Source organism: Panicum hallii, chromosome 8 (genome assembly GCF_002211085.1).
Source record: "Panicum hallii strain FIL2 chromosome 8, PHallii_v3.1, whole genome shotgun sequence".
In the NCBI taxonomy this organism is placed as follows: domain Eukaryota; kingdom Viridiplantae; phylum Streptophyta; class Magnoliopsida; order Poales; family Poaceae; genus Panicum; species Panicum hallii.
This window is the reverse complement of record NC_038049.1, coordinates 3,000,875-3,019,939: the sequence shown is the minus strand read 5'-3', so window position 1 is coordinate 3,019,939 and position 19,065 is coordinate 3,000,875. Positions and strand designations below refer to the sequence as shown.

General features: G+C 47.5%; 3 protein-coding genes across 3 annotated transcripts; 1 reads left to right on the top strand and 2 right to left on the bottom strand.

Annotated features, from left to right (window-relative positions):
• Window positions 1-4,393: 4,393 nt before the first annotated feature.
• On the top strand, window positions 4,394-9,610 carry LOC112902598 (ethylene-responsive transcription factor ERF110-like). The gene is made up of 4 exons (XM_025971721.1): window positions 4,394-4,407; window positions 5,894-6,291; window positions 7,693-8,726; window positions 8,867-9,610. Exons 1-3 carry the CDS (start codon window positions 4,394-4,396, stop codon window positions 8,397-8,399), a joined length of 1,119 nt encoding a protein of 372 aa, XP_025827506.1. The 3' UTR covers window positions 8,400-8,726; window positions 8,867-9,610.
• A 548-nt stretch (window positions 9,611-10,158) lies between these two features.
• On the bottom strand, window positions 10,159-15,194 carry LOC112902450 (RNA-binding protein FUS-like). Its single transcript, XM_025971533.1, has 9 exons — window positions 15,043-15,194; window positions 13,267-13,391; window positions 11,849-11,929; window positions 11,663-11,751; window positions 11,516-11,590; window positions 11,298-11,356; window positions 11,156-11,215; window positions 10,683-10,934; window positions 10,159-10,604 (listed from the first exon to the last, which is right to left on the bottom strand). The coding sequence occupies exons 2-9, from the start codon at window positions 13,387-13,389 to the stop codon at window positions 10,507-10,509; spliced, it is 837 nt and encodes a 278-aa protein (XP_025827318.1). The 5' UTR covers window positions 13,390-13,391; window positions 15,043-15,194; the 3' UTR covers window positions 10,159-10,506.
• Window positions 15,195-15,849: 655 nt separating this feature from the next.
• Window positions 15,850-18,701, bottom strand: LOC112902648 (60S ribosomal protein L3). Its single transcript, XM_025971794.1, has 6 exons — window positions 18,653-18,701; window positions 18,394-18,498; window positions 17,689-17,799; window positions 17,044-17,348; window positions 16,408-16,817; window positions 15,850-16,280 (listed from the first exon to the last, which is right to left on the bottom strand). Exons 2-6 carry the CDS (start codon window positions 18,476-18,478, stop codon window positions 16,022-16,024), a joined length of 1,170 nt encoding a protein of 389 aa, XP_025827579.1. The 5' UTR covers window positions 18,479-18,498; window positions 18,653-18,701; the 3' UTR covers window positions 15,850-16,021.
• Between the last annotated feature and the right edge of the window lie 364 nt (window positions 18,702-19,065).

The following is a 19,065-nucleotide window of genomic DNA, read 5'->3' as shown; positions in this document are numbered from 1 at the left end:
GATACCATTTTCAGCTTAAAGAACGTTAGGCGGACGTATGGCACTCTGCTATAGGTGCAGAAAAGAAATGTATAGGTAGACTAGGTCCCTGTCAATGCAATTATGCAATGTCTGAAGCCGGCAGCCAACAACTTTTAACCAAAGAATCAAAGCTTCACATTTTAAAGAAGAAACATAGCAAACAGCCTCATCAGTGTCGTCTCTATTCTGCCAGTTCGTTAACCAGCGCGAGTGAGGGTTAGGAGCCGGCACAAACGAGAAGTTCTCTAGTAGTAGTGAAATTGACTTGTGGTGATTTAATTTTTAGGCAACGGATGTTTAGACAAAGCATAAAATAAAAGGGAATCACATTACAGTCTTGGACCATTTTTCTTCTTGTCCAAAAAATATCTTTTTCTTAACCAAACATTTTAATTTTTTTCTCCAAAGTATTTTTTAGATTTTAGAAAAAAACAGAGGGTTGCATCTCAATTAATACAAGCATAGTACTAAGCATAGGGCAGTAGCAAATGCTGAAGAGATAAGCTCAATGCCGTCTTATCCTTGAAGCTGCTACGATGTGCATGCGTGGTTCTGAACATGTTGCTCGTAAATCAGATATGTGCAGGTTTAAAACATAGAATTGTGCAGCTGCAGGTCACTGCACGTAACCTCGTGCTCTCCTACCTATATATGCAACTGCCGCTGCTTCGAATGCAGTTCGATGGACTCTAATTTGCTTTATATTCCACAAACAAATTAAACGAGTGCATCATCGCCTGAACAAACTTCAAGGCCACGGTCGCGGACAGACTTGGTAACGTGAAGTATTTTACCACGGTATTCATTTCACATCGGCTCTAGCATCTGTCTCCCAACCTTACATTCTCTGCTGATGTAAACTTCCCTTTTGCCTCCTATCCCCAACACCCAACGGCAGCAGCTTCTTCTTTGCTACTCTTTTGATCAATCCTTCTGTATGTATCGCCTAGTCTACTACTTATGGTTAGTGCTGATGGCTCTTGGTTTGAGCTGTGTAAGCGGAAAGGGCGACAATATATAGGCGGTCGATCATATTGTACATGTTGTGCCAGTGTGATTATTAGACCTTTTGTTTTAATCACTTCCGATCCAGTGGAGAGTACTGTGGCAGGTGCCTTAGCTTTTTTTAGTTATGTGCTCTACTTGCACTGTCATAGTGTGAGAGGAAAGTAGCATTATCGGATCCAGATATATAGTTCTTATGATATTTTGACACCATGTCAAGTTATTTAATGATTAACGTGCAGTAATTTAGTACACCATGTCAAGTTATTGAACTATTAAAAAAAATTTGGTTAAAGTGAAGTGGTGTTAAACGTTCCATGGTGTAATATTTTCAGTGGCAGCCAACCCATCCAATCCAATATTATCACAGCACCTTGGCGGAATGAGGAACCGATACTGCGTCTAAGCACTGCCGCACATAGAGATGCTACTATGAAGTTTATTACTCTGTGGCATGCGACTCACTCTCACTTCTTCGTTTCACTGAAAAAATACGCATAGAAAAGGAGTTGAACTGCAACCCTAGATTAGATGTGCTCCTCACACCCTTTCACTTCTTCAGCTACTGACGTGCATTTCGCTTGTGCCTCGCGTTCCCAACCACTGTGGCAGCTTCTCCCAGCTCTTTGGATCGACATTCTCTTTTCTTCTAGTTCTGCATACGAAGACATAGATGATAGGCCTGATACTCACTGGCGGAACACAGTGGAGGAGCCCCGGCTCCCCCTCCAATAAAAATTTCTCTCTTGCATATTTTTATGCGTGCATGTATACATACAAATACTCTTTATTTCTTAGTTATTTCACACTGCTGTATCAAATTGCCCCCCACCCCCTCCCCCCAATTTAGCTCAGGTTCCGCCACTGCCGATACTGTATATCTGGTGGCAAATGTACGGACGGAAACAAACAGCAGTCTTCAAGTACTCTCAAGCCCACGGCCAAACTGAGGAGCTCACTGTTAACTTGCAAAACTTTTGTGCTTTCCTTACCCCTTCTTTTGCATTGGCAGTGCTCACTGTTCGCTGAAAGGGTAACATATATGTATAAGAAGTCATGTATGTTGTCCTAAAGTACCGTAGGAAGTGTTCCTTTTTCTATCAGTTCCAATGATAATTGTTGGCAGGAGATCCTTTGATGCTATGCATTCATGGATCTAAATGCCGTACCTTGCACAGAAGATTTGCTGGTGAGAGTCATCACAATCATGAATATATTGTCTTGGTGGTAGTTTTTCACACCAGATCGCGATGACCATCGACTCAAAACAATAGCACAACACTGACAAAAGCATAACACTGACTAAACTCAACCAAAGATATGTTGAATTTCGCAGCAGGAGAAAATGGAGAAGAAGGGAAACAATATGTTGGCGCTCGATACATATAGTACTGCGGTGCGCCAGTGCCAATGGATCCTACTGTAGGTGCTTTTATGCTCACTCCAGCTACATGTAGTGCCACGGTGTGAGAGGAGACTGCTAGCATTTATGGGATCCATATGGATTTGTTCTCCTAGAACTGAACTTGTGGATTTGTATTCGAAAACTGTTCTATGCCGCTATGATATTTTTACTTGATATATAAGAAACGTTAATGATTAGCGCTCAATTTAGAACATCATGTCAAGTTATATTGAACTGGAACAAAGCATTTGTTCAAGTGGAACGAAATATATATGGGCCTAACAAATAAACATGAGTTGAAAGAATAACCCACCGCATTATTTGAGTCTCTTATTACTAATAGTTAGAGAAGGGACAGGGGTTGAGGGTCTTTTGGGGTTGATTTGAGTCTCTTATTCACCCCCTTCTAGACCATAATAAGCATAAATAAAAAAATTACACTACTGACTGAATCTAACATCGCCGACCAGCACAGTTCTGGACCATAATACTTCTGTGGTTCTGCTTCGGGTAAGCATTACCACACAGATATGCTACTGCAAAGTGTAAGCTGGCATGTGCCTCGCTCTCACTTCTTCATTTCCCTGAAAAGAATGCACTTATCTGTCAGTTCAATCGAGAAAGGGCTAAATTGCCAACTTAGATTACTTGCCCACTCGACACTCACCCTTCGCTAAGCTTCTCTTCTGGCGTGCATTTCCCTTTTGCCTCCTATTCCCAACTAACCAAACCATGGCCAGCTCTTTGTATCGGCTTTATTTCACTCTTTTTTCTCCTACAGTTTTAGTGGGTGTTTGGTTCCCTGAGGCTTATTTTAAGCCCTATCACATCAAATGGTGTTTAATACTTCTAATTAACATACAAACATTCGATGTGATGGGGTTTAAATAAGCTCCAGGGGAACAAACATCCCCTTATATATATATAAAGAGCCATGCAAAGTTGTCCCAGGTACTAGTGGAAGTATTTTCCATTTTTCCTATCAGTTCCATTTATTGGTAGATCTTTTCTTGCTATGCATTCACTCATGTAAATGATCATATCTTGCACGGAAGATTTGATGATCGATCATTCATTTTATATAAAAAAAAAGATCCAGAACATTGTCCCGAAAGAGGAGGTGATCAGTCATCAATTCATCATAATCGTGGCTTTCTTCCGGTGCTAGTGCGACGGGAAAAAGATAGCAGACAATAACCAGTCCACCACAAGTAAGTGGTGATGCGCATGTCAACGTTGATCAATTTGCTACGCGAGTCATGAGTAAGTCAACGTTGAAACTGGCGTATCGATCGGGATGCATGTGGTGATGTGCGTGTCAACAGTTGATGCAGAGATGTGTGACTGTTACCAAGATCAGGATCGATCTTCTTCGTCCTGTCATTCCTCTGATTTCTGCTCTTGTCTCATCATGTCAGATGTAATATAATTATTCCCAGCTCTCTTGCTTAAAAGAATTGTATTGCGACAAGTAACAAAGACTTAGTTTCTGTGTCCACATGATGCATACCGGCCAGCAGAGATGTTTAGGCCGGCCGGGCAGCTCTTACTAGCCATGGCAGCAGCTAATAGTAACGTGTCATGTCCATTTGAACCGTGGCGCGGAACTAAAAGTTTCCTTCAACTTTTCTTCCCATTAATAAAAAAAAAAGAACAAGTAATTGTTGGTTATTAGTTGCTTGCCTTCTGATCGGTTCAGACCGTCGATCGTCGCATGGATATCAGCAGCAGTCATCACACGTGTGTATGGATGGCGTGAATCAATCGATTTGTTTTGGTATTTCTAGATATATATATATATTTTATTATGTATATAGATTTATATATATAATAAAATCTATATATCTAAATAATTAAAATAAATTATAATTTGGAACATTCCGACGGAAGAGGCCGGTTGACTGGTCGTGGGGCTAGGTATGCGGCCTTTTGCTGATATGATCGGCGTCGTCGGCAGGCTCGATGGACGATAGGTGGTACGTACGGATTCCGTACGCGTTGGAATTTCCGTGTTCCGACTGGCTTAAAACAAGAATTCAATTTTTTATTCTCTTCTGTGGCATAGTAACGTTGTCACACTAAAAAAAATGGCTTACCTGTACTCCCTGAGAGTTCCGAACTATTATAGGTCCTTTGAAGAAAGCTTTCCTAAATATATTATGATCTTTATCATTTACTAGTATAGTTTCCGTGCGTTGCTACTGGTAATATAAATTTTATTCGGATCTATACGAGAATACCAACTTTATACTCTTTCACTCTGTGTACATGCTGTGCCGTGGCCGCGTGAGATAATGATTGTCCGGGTTCCGATTGGAATTCCGGTCTATTTGTCTGAGTTCTAATTAGGGTTCCGATTAATTTGTTCGGAATCCGATTAGGATTTCGATTGACAGACGAAAGAATCATTACATTGCCTGCTTTAGAAATAGATAGAAATAGTAGAGATAGAGATACATCACGGTACCTAGCTGAATCTGTGTAGGTAGCTAGAGAAAACGAAACACACGTAGTAAATCAATGTCTACAGTGACTCAGTCTGCAAATTGGCCCTCTCCCCATCACTCTCCATCTCCGCTTGACAAGTGTTGGCCAGCGAGTGGACGGCTAGGTGGCCACGTCCACGCTAGTCAGCCACGTGCGTCAAAGGAAAGCGCGTCGTTGGGGCGAGGACGACGAGCCCAACTTGAGTACGTACATCTCTACAGTAGTGCTGCTACAGCTACCAATCATCCTCGTTCGTCTCTTAATTATCCATCCCTACCGCTGGTAATTACAGCTAGCAGTGGAGCAAATAAAATTTCCCACCGAAAACGCCTTCTCGATGCGCCGCGCGGTTCGGTCAGACCGGCCCATGTGTGACATGGTCAGCGACACAAGCTATATAATTAAATTAGTCTATATTTTAATACTTCTGATCGATCGGTATCTAAACATTCGATGCGACGGAACTAAAATTTAATTCTGAGAAACCAAATAACCCCTCAGACTAGGAAGAAGCAGTGGGAACCTGCCTGCCCGAATCACCGCCACAATCTCTCCCCACGAAGTGAGTTTAATATCCTCCGACCAATTCGCTCTCGAATTCTCCTGAACTTCACTTATTTATTTGTTAAATGTAAACTAGTGCTACTTCTACCAGGTTGCCTTCTGCAGCTGGCCTTGGCCAGCCAAACAAAAGGTCTACAGTACCAGCACGCTCTGGTCAATGGTCTGTGGTTGCTCTCCCTCCAGCTCCAGGTGAAGCGAATTTGCCGTTTGAAACCGTCCCAAACACAGGGTGGCAGTTCATCTTTTCTTTTTTGAAAAAAAAAAGCTAAGCAAGGTGGCAGCACAAATCTAGCGCTCGACAGAAGGAAACCAAATGCATTGCACCTTGTGCCAGAACTTCAGTTCACTGTACATAAAACGGCGGGGCTTCTTCTCTCTTTTTTTCGGATAAAAGATGTGAAGTACTACTAGGAGCGGCGGAATCTCCCTGGCCGTACACGTGGCGTCCCGATCAACGACTCTCCCGACCCTGCGCCGCGCCTATATACGCGCTGCAACGCCCGGGCCGGAAAAAGGAGGCGCGGCCAAGGTGGCGAACGCGCGGGAAGGAGGTGGAGGAGGGCTCGCCGCCGGCGGCGACGAGGAAGAGGAGGAGGACCGGCGGGCGGCGGCGTGGTGGATGCGGTCCGGGTACGAGCGGAGCCGGGAGGCGTCCATGATGGTCGAAGCGCTGGCGAGGGTCGTCGCGGGCGGGGCGCCGGCCGGTGCTCGGCGGGAGGGTGCCTCGCCGACGCCGGCGGGGGCCTGGCAGGGCTACGGCTACGGCTACGGCGAGATGTCGCCGCCGTCACACGCGGCACCGCCTCACGGTAACCCAAGCAGCTACATCTCCGCTTGCCCATTCGTCATGTCTAGTCTACTCTAGCCAAAGCTGCGTCTCCTCTCGTCGCCACTCGGAACAGAGCCTCACTGCGCGCCTCCTCCTGCTCTGCCGTTCGAGACAGAGCAGCAGTTCGGCAACCATTCCTACAGGCTACAGAGCTTGCCCTGCTCAACCCTTTTGTCATTGCTCTGTTCCATCAACCCAAACCTGTTTCTTCCCCGGACTTTCTTTTCCCGCCTTCGTTCTACGTGCAAAGTACAAGCATACCACACAACATGACTTTTTTCAAAAAGAAAAAACAGCATAAAGTTTGGAATCACCGTTGATCTGTTGCATAGTTGGAAATAGCAAAACGAAATCTTAGGACGTGTCATATGTCAGGCCACACAAAGCGAAGGTCTTTTCGCTCCATAACAAGCAATACAACCGCTCAGATCCAGTATCACATGGTCATCTTCTTCCTTCGTTCTCTCCCCGAGCACCTCCTGGTCCTTCCTCCCCGCGACACACACCCTCCGCCGCCCCTACCACCTACAAGTCAACCATGTGGAGTATAGGAGGCGCGATTTTTTTTTCTTTTTTTGTTACATTCTTTCTTTTGCTGCGTCCTTGCCCTCATGCTCTTGTTGGGCCTCTTCACGTTTCTCACGAGTATACAAGGTTGCATGAATGAACGTGCTTTCCCACCACTACCAACTCGAGCATGATGCATGCAAGCTTTGCAGCTAGAAAACAAACTGTTGAAGAAAGGACAGTGAAATAAAGGGAAAAAAAACAGAACCTGCTTTAAAGATCCGTGAATGAACGTCACTGGGCACCAAAAAAAATTCGTGTGAATGTTTCCTTTAAAGTTTGGTTCCTGGTGTATGTTCTATAGAATGTTATCAACTGTGTCACTATTGCAATGGGAAAAGAAGAGGAGAAAATTTGTGAAGTATGTTCTCTGCCGTGGAATAGGTAACACTGGAACAGAGTTACAGGAACACACACAGACCTAAATAGGAAGAAAAAAAATGCTGTTTTGTGCAAGAAATATCCTCACAAAAAGAATTATATGAAAACAAGTTCCATTGACCACCACGAGTCTGCACACCAAATTCCATTGCTCAAGTTCAGACTCATCATCCACCAACGAAATCGAAAAGGAAAAAGCTCCAGTTTTAATCCAAGTGTCACAAAGACAGAAGAACAGAGGCACAGAGCAAATTAACCATTTCCCTCTTCATTTTATGCGATTCAACTGCATCAGTATAGCACAAGAGTAAAAATGTAGTCTTCAAGCACCGGATGCTCATTAGTGGTTAATACAGTAGGAGAGTAAAATTGCAATCTTTAAGCATCGTGGCATTCTTCTTGCTCTGTTTTCATTCATGGCTTGTGTGAGCAGAGTACGGCGCGGCAGCGACGCCGGCGCAGCACTCGCCCGCGGCGACGGCGTCGGCCGGCCCGAGCGGGGAGATCCCCTCGCCATCCTCGGCGGAAAGCGGCGGCGGAGGGCAGCGGAGGCGGTACCGCGGCGTGCGGCAGCGGCCGTGGGGGAAATGGGCGGCGGAGATCCGTGACCCGCACAAGGCGGCGCGCGTGTGGCTGGGCACCTTCGACACCGCCGAGGCCGCGGCGCGGGCCTACGACGAGGCCGCGCTCGGGTTCCGCGGCAGCCGCGCCAAGCTCAACTTCCCGGAGTCCGCCACGCTCCGCACGCCCTCGGCGCCGCAGGCGGCCGCGGCTCCTCCTCCTCCGCCGCCGCCACAGAGGCCGGAGGCGCTGCTGGAGTCGCAGGCACTGGCGGGCGGCGGCGGCGGCGGGGAGTACTCGGAGTACGCCCGGTTCCTGCAGGGCGCCGGCGAGCCGCCCCGCTTCCTCGAGCAGACGGTGACCGCGCCCGCCGCGGCGCCGGGCTCGCCGTCGTTCCCGGTGTTCTTGAGCTTCGGAGGAGCGAGTGAAAGCAACGGCGCGGCGCGCCATCAGTGGTGGCCGCAGGGGAGCCGGTCCGGAAGCGACGGCGGGGCGGGTCACCCGCCGCCGCCGGCGACATGGGCGGACGCGGGCTCGGGGTGGTGGCCCGCGCCGCCGCGTGACCCGTCGGCAGGGTGACCCGCGTCGCCGCAGGGATCGAGTTACGGCCGTCCCTGCAGTCCTGATCCGAATTTTTGGCCCAGTTTTTTTCCACGTCCGTTGACCAGGGGACTGATTTTGATCCGAGAATACACGTTCATACGGCATGTAGAATCTTTTAGGTGTAGCGGTAAATCCTTTTCTCTTTTGTTTTTGAGATGAGAGATGCATTTGTATTCGTGGATTCTTTTCGAATAAGCTGTCGTTGCTTTCTCGGTGAACATGAGAATCTGAACTTGTCACGTCAATGGCGCGGCGGGGGGTCCTGCGCCGGTGGTGTCCTACTCCGTTCCAGTTCATCCTCAGGTGAGAAAGAACGGCGCAGCCCGGCCCGGCATTCCGGCTCGCTCGCTCGCGAAAATGACGAACACTTCAAGAATTTAGCGTGCGTGTGAATGTGACTTCCTTGTGATCTCGCTGAATCAGAAGCTCTCCTGGTTGTTCAGCGTGCAGGCCATTGAGTTTGAGCAACGGGCAGCAAGGCAGTCGGATTACTGGCCGTCAGAACGCAGTGGACTAGCAACGCGATCTTCAACGCCCGCAGCTATCGCCGATCAGAGCGGTGGCGCAAGGCATTGACCAGCAGTGTAGGCTAGGCGCCCCGAAAAAAATCTTGGAGGCATTGCCGGAAGGGAAGGACGACGTCGACAGACGACGGCTCGACGTGATCAGCGCGGGACGAGGACGGCGGCGTTCGCATTTGGGGATTTTGGATACAGGGTCAGCGGACACCTGAGGTCGAGCGATGAGGAACCCTAACGCGTTTGTCGCCGACGGCCGCTCGCTGTCTCTCCCACGTGCGGCGACGGCGACACCTCCGCACCTTCAAGCCCCTGACGAAGCGACGCGTGGCAGCGGGGGGAAGAGGTAGCGTGTAGCTGGGCCGAGAGCTGGGCCGGGTGGTCGACGGGGATGGACTGGGTCGGCATGAGGAAAAGGCCTGGCCTGGTGGTCGTGTTCGTGACGGGCCGAGGCCGAGTTGGAAATAAATAAAACAAACAAAGTCCATTTACCTCTCCGTGAACTAACTTGGAAGTGACTTCGCTAATCCACTCCACATCCACCGATCCACACCACTGGTAAGTGTCGTGTTCCAAGAAATACACCACTGGTAAGTGTGATGTTCCAAGAAATGCCATCGAGACAATAGGCTTTCTTTCCAGCTTCCAAGCAATGCAGCTTTGATGGACTCATGCTACACCACATATTCTCTATTTCCAATTTTGTTTTCAGCCAAAAATTGATTTTTTTTTGTTTTTGTTTTACAAAGATGCTTGTGCCGCTGCCTCGAGCCAGCACACAAACAATGGTAACCATGCAACCATCGGCATCCTCTAATCTCCACGTTTCGTTTGGTGTGCTCCTTTCACTGCTGCTCTGGTTCTGCAGCATGGTTGCCAGGTGTTGAATTTGGGTACCCTGCATAAGCTGACAAGCCGATCAGGTGCAGCAACTTGCAAGCCTCTGGCACACGAGGAAGACGCGCATTAGCCGAGAAAGGGCTTTGCTAACGAGCTACTAGGCTACTAGCAGCTCCCTGACACGAACACCCTTGAGCTGACACTATGTGCATTGAAGTGAAAACACCCGGCAGGTTGCTTGCTATCTGACGGCGGCATATCTGTTATTCGCAACACACCCGTGGACTTCCACTATTACAGCGTATGCACACAACCTGAACCCGCCAGCGGGAAAGCCTAACCCAGCATGACGGCAATGGCCAATCGAGACAAGAGGATCATGAAACTCTCTGCATTCAGCATCCATACGAAATAAGATGACAGATTAACAGGAGAATAAACAATCTCGCATCATGTCGTCTGGATGGGAGGGGAAACACTGCGCTACCGAGTGTAACTTCACTCGCTAACCTAGCTACAAAACCACGAGCGAGCCACAAAAACTTGCCCAATGAGTCGGCACAGGCACAGCACAGCAGCAGGAAGTAAAGTAGCGAGGGCCTATGGGCCATTCCGGTCCAGGAGCTCCATAGAAGAACACGGATAGCAAACGCTAACGATAACTAAAGCACGCACATCAGTGCCGGCTTCAGAGCACACCCACTTTGGCATGTCGCACTTCTCGGCTAGTAGTAGCCTCCTCGGCCGCCACGTGGCGGCCCACGGCCACCACGCCCGCGCCAGGGGGCCGCCCCCCTTCTTCCCCTGCCACGCCCTGTGAAACCTACAGAACACGAGCCATGAGAAGTGTCAGGCATGCAAAACCCCCCATGGACATGTAATGTTGTTTGACTGGGCTTACCGCGGCCTGGGGGCGGGCCATATTCTTCAGGCTCGTCATAGTATTCATCCTGCTCCTCGTAGTACCCACCCCTGCCTCCATAGCCATAGTCATAGCCGTAGCCACCACGCCTGCCGCCTCCGTAGTAGCCACGACCCCTTCCTCCTCTACCTCGCGACCTCCCTCTCCCACGCCCTCTGTTGTAATAATCTCCTTCCTCCTCCCACTCTTCATTGTAGCCATAAGCAGGTGGAGGGGGGCCATTACTCATTCCTGCACACTCAGCATTCAAGCATTTACAAAAGAAAAAAGGTATCTCCACCTAAATAACTTCATAGGCATTTTATCACTATCCAGAAAATAAGGCAGCCATGCTCTCTACATAATTTAGCAAATGTGGTGATTTAGCATGCTAAAATATGAGACACTGTTCTAGGAAACAATGACTATTGACAGAACTTTGCTGCGTATAGAAGACACAAGAAAGAACATACCTCTTCCCCTGCCTCTTCTCCCACCACCACGACCTCTTCCACGACCAGGGGGGTAGGATTCTGAAATACCATGAACAAGACGGTTATGCGGTGATTCTAAGTACATCATAGTCATAGTAAGGAAGGTCAACTGAGAGTGCACCTTCATGATCATAGTCAAAAGCAGGTTTCACCTCTTCAGCTGGGATAGGTGGTTGGTACCTAAGTACAACATCAAACATAACAAATAGTGAGCAGGCAAATTGACAGAAGGTTTCAAAACAATGAGCAGGCATTTATGGATTAGAGAAGGCAAAGTAACCAAGTATGCCTTAAATTCTTCTATATCTGTAGCCAGAGGAGGGCAATTTTTTGGCTTACCCTGGAGATGATGTATCCAGAGGTTTCTTGGACAGGGTCACGGTGATCATTGATACATGGCGCGTTGTCTCTAGTCTGAGTAAACAAGTGTGTTAGTGTCTGAGTAAAAATCTCCTTTTGTTTGAAGAAATATAAGCATATCCTTACGGGAGAAGGCCTTCTTCCAAAGGTTCCCATGTGTCCGTGATATCAACAGATTCAGTAACAGTATTCTGATGAAGACCTCCAACTCTTCTCTGGATGAACAGTTAAGTGCCAGTTCAAAAACAAACATTGATAGCAATTTTAATAGCAGTATTGTAAGGCAGACAAGCCTAGTCTAGTGAGACCAACCTTGATCAATTCCACAACCAAAACTGTCTTATTTATGGCACGTCCCATAGCCTTGATACTAATCTCATCATGGCCATTTTCCTGTAAAAGTAGAAGGGATTGATCATCTATCAATTAAACTATGTTAAGATTACTGCATGGAGAGTGTTCGAGAAAAAATATTACTGCACGGAGAATTTGTAAAGGCAGTATAGCATCTTTGGCCTCTAACCAATAAACAGATCTTCAGAAGAGGATGAGAAAACAAAATGAAGAAACAATTGAGTGCAAATAACAAGGGCAGCATTTCTACAATCATGTGAATTGTTCGCAAATTTGCTTTTTTTAATCAAACTGGCGAACTTCACATAATTCAGGTGAAATAATCTATTTGGGAGTAATGCAAGGCACAGAGTTGTAGACAATAACCAGGAAGAGCCACAAATTCTTATTACTGCGCCACTACAAGAGCAAAATACAAGTCATAAAAATCCAAAGGTGTCTTTGATTGAGATGTGCATTTGATGTATGAACATTGAACAAAATGAGAATATTAGATGAAAGCATTTAAACCAAGTAAATTTATCATTTAACCAATGTGTGTATTGTAACAAAGAACATTAGTCAAGCAGGTGTAAATTTTTTCATTAAAAAAGGATGACGTAACAAGCTGAAGAAACAACACACGCACAGGACAACGGCAATATTCCTTCAATAATGTGAACTGCATAAAAAGTTTGTATCTTTTTACCAAAATGGTAAGCTTCAAATGGTTCTGGTGAAAATACAGAACTTGAAGTAGTGCAACTAAATGAACACTAAGAACAAGAAACTCAGGAAGGGCCATGAAGGTATTAGAATGGCAACAATACCATGTAGTATGCCATCATAACAGCAATGTAACAGATTTTCCGATCCATAAGCATCATATTGTTCGGGTGAAAAGATCGAATTTTTAGAAGTGCAACAAAATAAACACTAACAAGTAAGAACAAGGAATTCAGGAAGGGCCATGAAGGTATTGAAATGCAAGAAAACCATGTATTATGCCATCATAAAAGCAAAGTCACAGATTTCCCGATTAATATTTAATAGTGATTAGGCTGTCTGTTGACATGTGAACAAAATGAGATTATTCAATGAAGAAAATTAAGACAAAACAAAATTTACCATTTGCCTAATGTACATATAACAATAAACACTTGAAGACAGGCAGGTGAGCAATTTACTTGTTCATTACAATCCTTAAAGGGCAGAACTACTCATAAGTAAAAGCATACACATGCACACGGCAAAATACCCCAAATATTCCCACTAATTTCAAATTGCAAACATTTCACAGCAATCGTTAAAGCATGGTAACATGGTATACAAAACATCAATGCTCTTTTATGCCAGATAACAACAAAGCCAAAATGGAACCATAGTAATGAGGTCACCTCGAGCAACGACATCCCATAGCTGATATAGTTCCTCATCCTCCCCTGTGTAGTGATTCTGATCTCATTCTGGCTGATGGGAGTGTCATTCCGAGGCTTCTCTACCCTGTGGTATCTATCCATACCTGCAAATTGACAAAAAACTCAGCATAATATATTCTATGGACCATCAACAAGGTACTTTCAGAAGAGAGTACCCTAAAGTATACAGAAATAATACAGGCGCAAACCAATCATGTAAAACCCAGCATAGGAATCAAACAGACAGCACTCTAGACAAAACTAAAGAACAAATAAGAGATGAAAGGTGCTGGCACTGCTCAAAATGACATGCACCTCTTTGAAGAACCATAAGTGAAGAGGGTTTAAAGTTATAAAATGCAGCAGACTATATCTACAGTACGTGCAATGAGTCAGACCATATTAAGCTTGTCCTGGAACTCATAAATATCTAAACTATGACAGACTCATTTCGAGCTGATAATGTTCAGTCAGAATATCTAAATCTGATGGTCATTATCGTAGGCAGGTGTAGACAAAGTTAAACAAACAACAACCTTCAAATAGGTGCCGAGGCGACAGAGGAGACCATACTGACGGGGTGAAATCGCTCAAAAGGGGAAGTGAGAATCAGAAATAACCCTCAAATTTCTAGTATATTGACTTTTACTCTATTGTCGAGTAGATAAAGGCTTGAAGTTGCTGTAAAAAAACAACCCTGAAACACTGCAATCTGTTTTGACCATGCAATACTCCAGACTAAAGTGGTACCAGAAACTGCTGTCATTGAACACAATAAAGCATGTTATTCGGGCGACGCATCAGATAATTGCACCTTATGGTGCCAAAGAAAGGCGATGTTTTGGGAAAAAGCTACAAGCATTCAGAAACCCCCACACCAACAGAACAAAGAAACAAGAATCAACGATACAGATAGGAAAAGGCTAGAATTTCTCCAAGTCTGAAGCAGTAAGGAAAGCTTACAGTGCGCACGCATCGAACAGTGCAGTGACGGTGTAGAACAGAATGAACTGAACCAAGACCCTGAAACTAACCCGGTGCCACCCCACCGCACCCCTAAAACGCCGCAGGCGATAAATCAAGATTAAGCATACGATTTGGCCGACGCAACCGATTCTCCTGAGTAAAGTACACGCCTAGAAGGCTAGAATGAAGCATCCAGCATCACCGGGACCAGAAATGCTCGTGGACCCTAAAACCCCTCCCAGAGATTCCTTTGGGGAAGCAGTGAGGAAAGATTACAGCACTCACGCACGGAACAGTGCAGTGGCAGTGTAGAAAAGAGTGAGCTGAACCCAGACCTTGAAACTAAACCCCCCCCCCCCCACCCCTAAAACGTCTCAGGCGATAAATCACGAAATGAACAGCCGATTTGGATGACGGGATCGATTATCCTCAACGCGGGCACCTAGAACGACGCATCCAGCATCACCAGGAACACTCGCGGCCCCTAAAACCCCCCGAAATTCCTTTGGGGACAAAACGAAAACCGCATCGCCTCGAAACCAATCCGCCCCCGGAGGAGGCCGTGACAACGACGCCCGCAAATGGGAGCGGGGGACGCCCCCGAGGCGACGACCAAATCCGCAGCCCCAATCCGCGCCCTAACAGCCCGACGCGGTGAGCCCGGCCAACGGCGGGTGGTGCCCGCGAACCTCGGAGCCTCCGACCCGGCGAGCGACGCCGTCCGCCCCCCCAATCGCACGGACCCGCGCCGAATCGAGACGGAAGGGGAGGGGTGGGGGGGAATCTCACCTCGCGTGCTCCGCCCGCGGCGCTGCTCCTGTTCCTCCTCCTGGCTCTGGCTGGGCTGGCTGCGCGCGGGGAGAGGGGGGGGGAGTGGGGTGGGGAAGGGGAGGGCAGTTCCTCTCTCACTAGTCTCACAGGCGGGGCGGCGGCCGCGTGCGCTGCTGCTGCGTCCCCCGCGTCGTTGCACACTGGGCCGGGCCGCGTGGCGTGCCCAGGGCGACGCCTCCGCCGGGTTATCCTCCCGGCTGGCTGGACCCGGCGCGCGATGGGATCCCCGTGGCGGGGGAGGGTCCGGGAGCCGTTCGCTGGGGCGGGTCGAGGAAGGTGTATAGACCGGGTGCGGGGAGGTGCGAGCGGGCGTGTGGGATAGGGCGTTGGGGTCTGCGGATAAGGGAGGGCGGTGCGTCACAGGCAGGTGGGGCCGCGAGCTGTGGGCCCACGACCGCGTCTCGCGGGGGTGCTGGCCCCTACTTTTGGGGTGACCGAACCAACGTGTAGTGAAACCAGCTGCGATGCCCAAAACCAAGAAGACTACGCTTTGCCAAAGCCTAAAAATAAAACCATCCACGTAATTTTGAGCTTGTAAAATTTGATTTGTCCCTACAGTCTACAGCAAACCCAACTTCAAACCGAGCCCATCAGTGCAATTCTGAATCAGCGACATAGGAGCAATCTTGAAACGACGAACGCACACGCTGTGCATTCTCTTGCAAGTTCTCGCCAGCCAAACCAAACCAAGGAACAACGGTTACCAAAACATCCAGAATGGCAATTGCATTGCAGATATGCAGTGTGTTCCAGCAGGCACGCAACTGGCAAAATCGCACAAACAAGGGACTGCAGGGCAGGACACGAATTCCGCAGATAAACTTGGGAACAGGTTCTCAAACATCTTCTGCTACAAAACTTAGTACCACAGGAAACAAGTATCTGGTAACAATTGAGGGATTTTCGCAGTGCGGAACAAGCAGCATAACACAGTAGCTTAGGCCTTGACCTTCCCGTAGAACTTCTGCTTCTCGTCGGTGGTCTGGAAGCGACCGTGCCCGAACTTGGACGAGGTGTCGATGAACTTGAGCTTGATCTCCTCCAGGGCCAGCCGCGAGGTCTGCTTTAGCAGCGACTGGCGGAGGGTCACCACTCTCTTCTTGGGGCCAACGCAGCAACCCTTGATCATCAGGTAGTCACCCTTGACGATACCGTAGTGGGGGAAGCCGCCCATGGGGGTGATGTCCTTCTCAGTCCTGCAAAGTCCCAACAATTCAGTACCAAGAACACAAAAGGGGCCACAACAGATCGTGCAAGTTAACTTTAAGAGCATGCAGCACTAATTTACAGAAATGTTGCTTCCAGGAAACAAGAAAACAGCACCTGTCAAACTCTGTGGAGGCATCATGGCTCTCCTGCCCAGACTTGCCAATCTTGTAAACCTTCTTGTTCATCTCAGTACGGTGGTGGTATCCATTCTGACCAGCACGGGCAACAGTGTAGGAAACCCTAGCCGGATGCCAGGCACCAATACAGGCAACCTTGCGGAGACCCCTGTGGGTCTTGCGGGGAAGGCGGGTGACACCCCACCGAGTGACCACACCCTCATAACCCTTACCCTTGGTCACGCCAATGATGTCAATCATCTCATCCTTCTGGAACACAGCATCAACCGGGACCTCCTTCTCAAAGAACTTGTAGCCATAGTCCACCTTGTCAGCAATGGTACCACCATTGACCTGGATCTCCATGAGGTGAGCCTTCTTCTGCTTCAAACCCTTCATCTTCCTAATCTGAAATACACAAATGAACATTAGTGCGGAAGTCTGCAAACAGTGGTAGTATTCAACATATGTCCAACGAAACATATTCATTGAGAAGAGATTAGCATATTATACTAAACCCTTGACATATTAGTTGACAGACATTATTTAATTAACCCAGCATGATCACAAGTAGAAGGAAGCATTGTTTCACAACCATGGATGAGCAGAAGCACAGAATGATTTCATTTCTCACCTGGGTGTGGGCAATCACACGGATAACAGAAGCGTACTTCTTCATCTTCTCAAGCTGCAGCTGAATTTCCTTCTTACCAGCATCACTGTCATACTTGAGAGCATACTTAGTGAAAGCCTTCTTCTTGCTCTTGCACCAGTTCTTGTAGAACCTCCTCCTCACTTCCTCACTCAGGTGCTGAGCCCAGACAGAGTTGAGGGTGCGGAGGCCACGAGGAGTCTTCACATATGCCACAAGACCAACAATGACAAGAGGAGGAGTTTCAATGATGGTAACAGCTTCACAGGTTTCCTTCTTGTGGAGTTCTGCAGAACATCAGATAGGCATAGCTGTTACCTTCACAGAGTAATACATCTACAGGAAAGCACACCACTCTGGAAGTGCATGGTTAACATTCTTAATTGGGAGCTATTGTGGATACCTCAAAAGTAAAGACAAGTTCGGTAGGGAGATTTTTCTGACACAAAAGAAAAGGTTATGCAACTGTCTAATGCAGTTGACCTAGAAATAAATACAAATTCTAACATTTATGGTATATTGCTTAAGATACTGCTAGTTGTGGACATGAAGACACTGCAAATCCTTTTCAGATATGCAAAACATAACTGTTATCAATTCAATTTATTGAAAACACAAAGGACATACTGGATCCAGGCTTCTCGACCTCACGGACAATGTGTGTCATGCCAGCCTTGTAGCCAAGGAAGGCAGTGAGGTGGCATGGCTTCTTGGGGTCATCCCTGGGGAAGGACTTCACTGCAAAAGCAGGGAAATACACATTAGATCAAGTTATGAAATATGCAAGTCAAAGGTAAGCACCAGATCAATCAAACAGAGTAAAATAATCACAGTAGGTTCATAATTCGCAATTAAATAATTCGAGTGTTGCGCATTCAGGTTAGACATGACGAAAATGCTGCATTTCACTTCTGCAGGGAACAGTCATACACTAAAGCAAAGACTAACCCATGAAAACTAATATATGATAAATAACAATACAACTAGCTTTGCACAGCAAGTAATAGTAAAATAATTACATGAGCTTATTTAGTAGCAGGAACGTATAGGACCCTAACTCGTCATATAAAGGACACAGCATGCAAGAGCAGCATGATTATATTAGAACACCCACAACAGCAATTGCACCTTCAACATAGGCAACCATTTCAACAACATAGACTCGACCCACAAACCAATGAATCGAAACGCCTTGAGTAAATCAGGCGTTGATCCTTCGAGCTAACCACTGTTCTAGTAAGAACTACAACCATGGACAGACTCACGCAAACGAATCTAGCAACCGTGAAGAAACAAGAATCGGCGAGGGGAGAGTGGGAGATGCGTGCGTACCCTTGCCGCGGTGGCGGGAGGCGCGCTTCCTGGGGAGGAAGCCGAGGGAACCGTGCCTCGGGTGCTCGAACTTGCGGTGCGACATCCTCGCCTCCTCCTCCTTACCTGCAGCACATCACAGCAAACACATCAGATCCACCGCGAACGCAGCACGGGCGGATCGATCCCGCGGTGGGGAAATGGACACCGCCGACGAGCAAAGCGAATCCTGGAGAGGGGAGAGGAGGGAGAGGGAGGCGGCGGCGCGCGGCTTGCTCACCTGTGGGGGGTGGCGGCGCGGGAGGGACGGGTGGGGTGAGTGAGGAGGCGGGGGCATGTAAACCCTAGGTCAGCTTATATAAGGGGTCCCGGGCGCGAGGGTTTTGTTTGCGCCGGACGGAAATGCCCCTGGAGAGACTAATGTGGTCTGGGCTGTTTGTTCTGTCATTCTGGGCTGAGCCTATTGTGGGCTCTGGCCCAGTACTCTGATTTCCACATATCATTTTCCTTTATTTAATGCCCCTGTTTCGTTTTGCTCAAAAAAAATAGTGGTATAGAAAATGTGTGTCTTTGTGAAAAATAGTGTCATAAACATATTTATTAAAAAATTTGTGGGATATTTTTTTTGCTGCATTCTTGACATGACAGAATAATGCATTTCGTGGTGCCAGCAAGCATTTCAGCAATGATGCA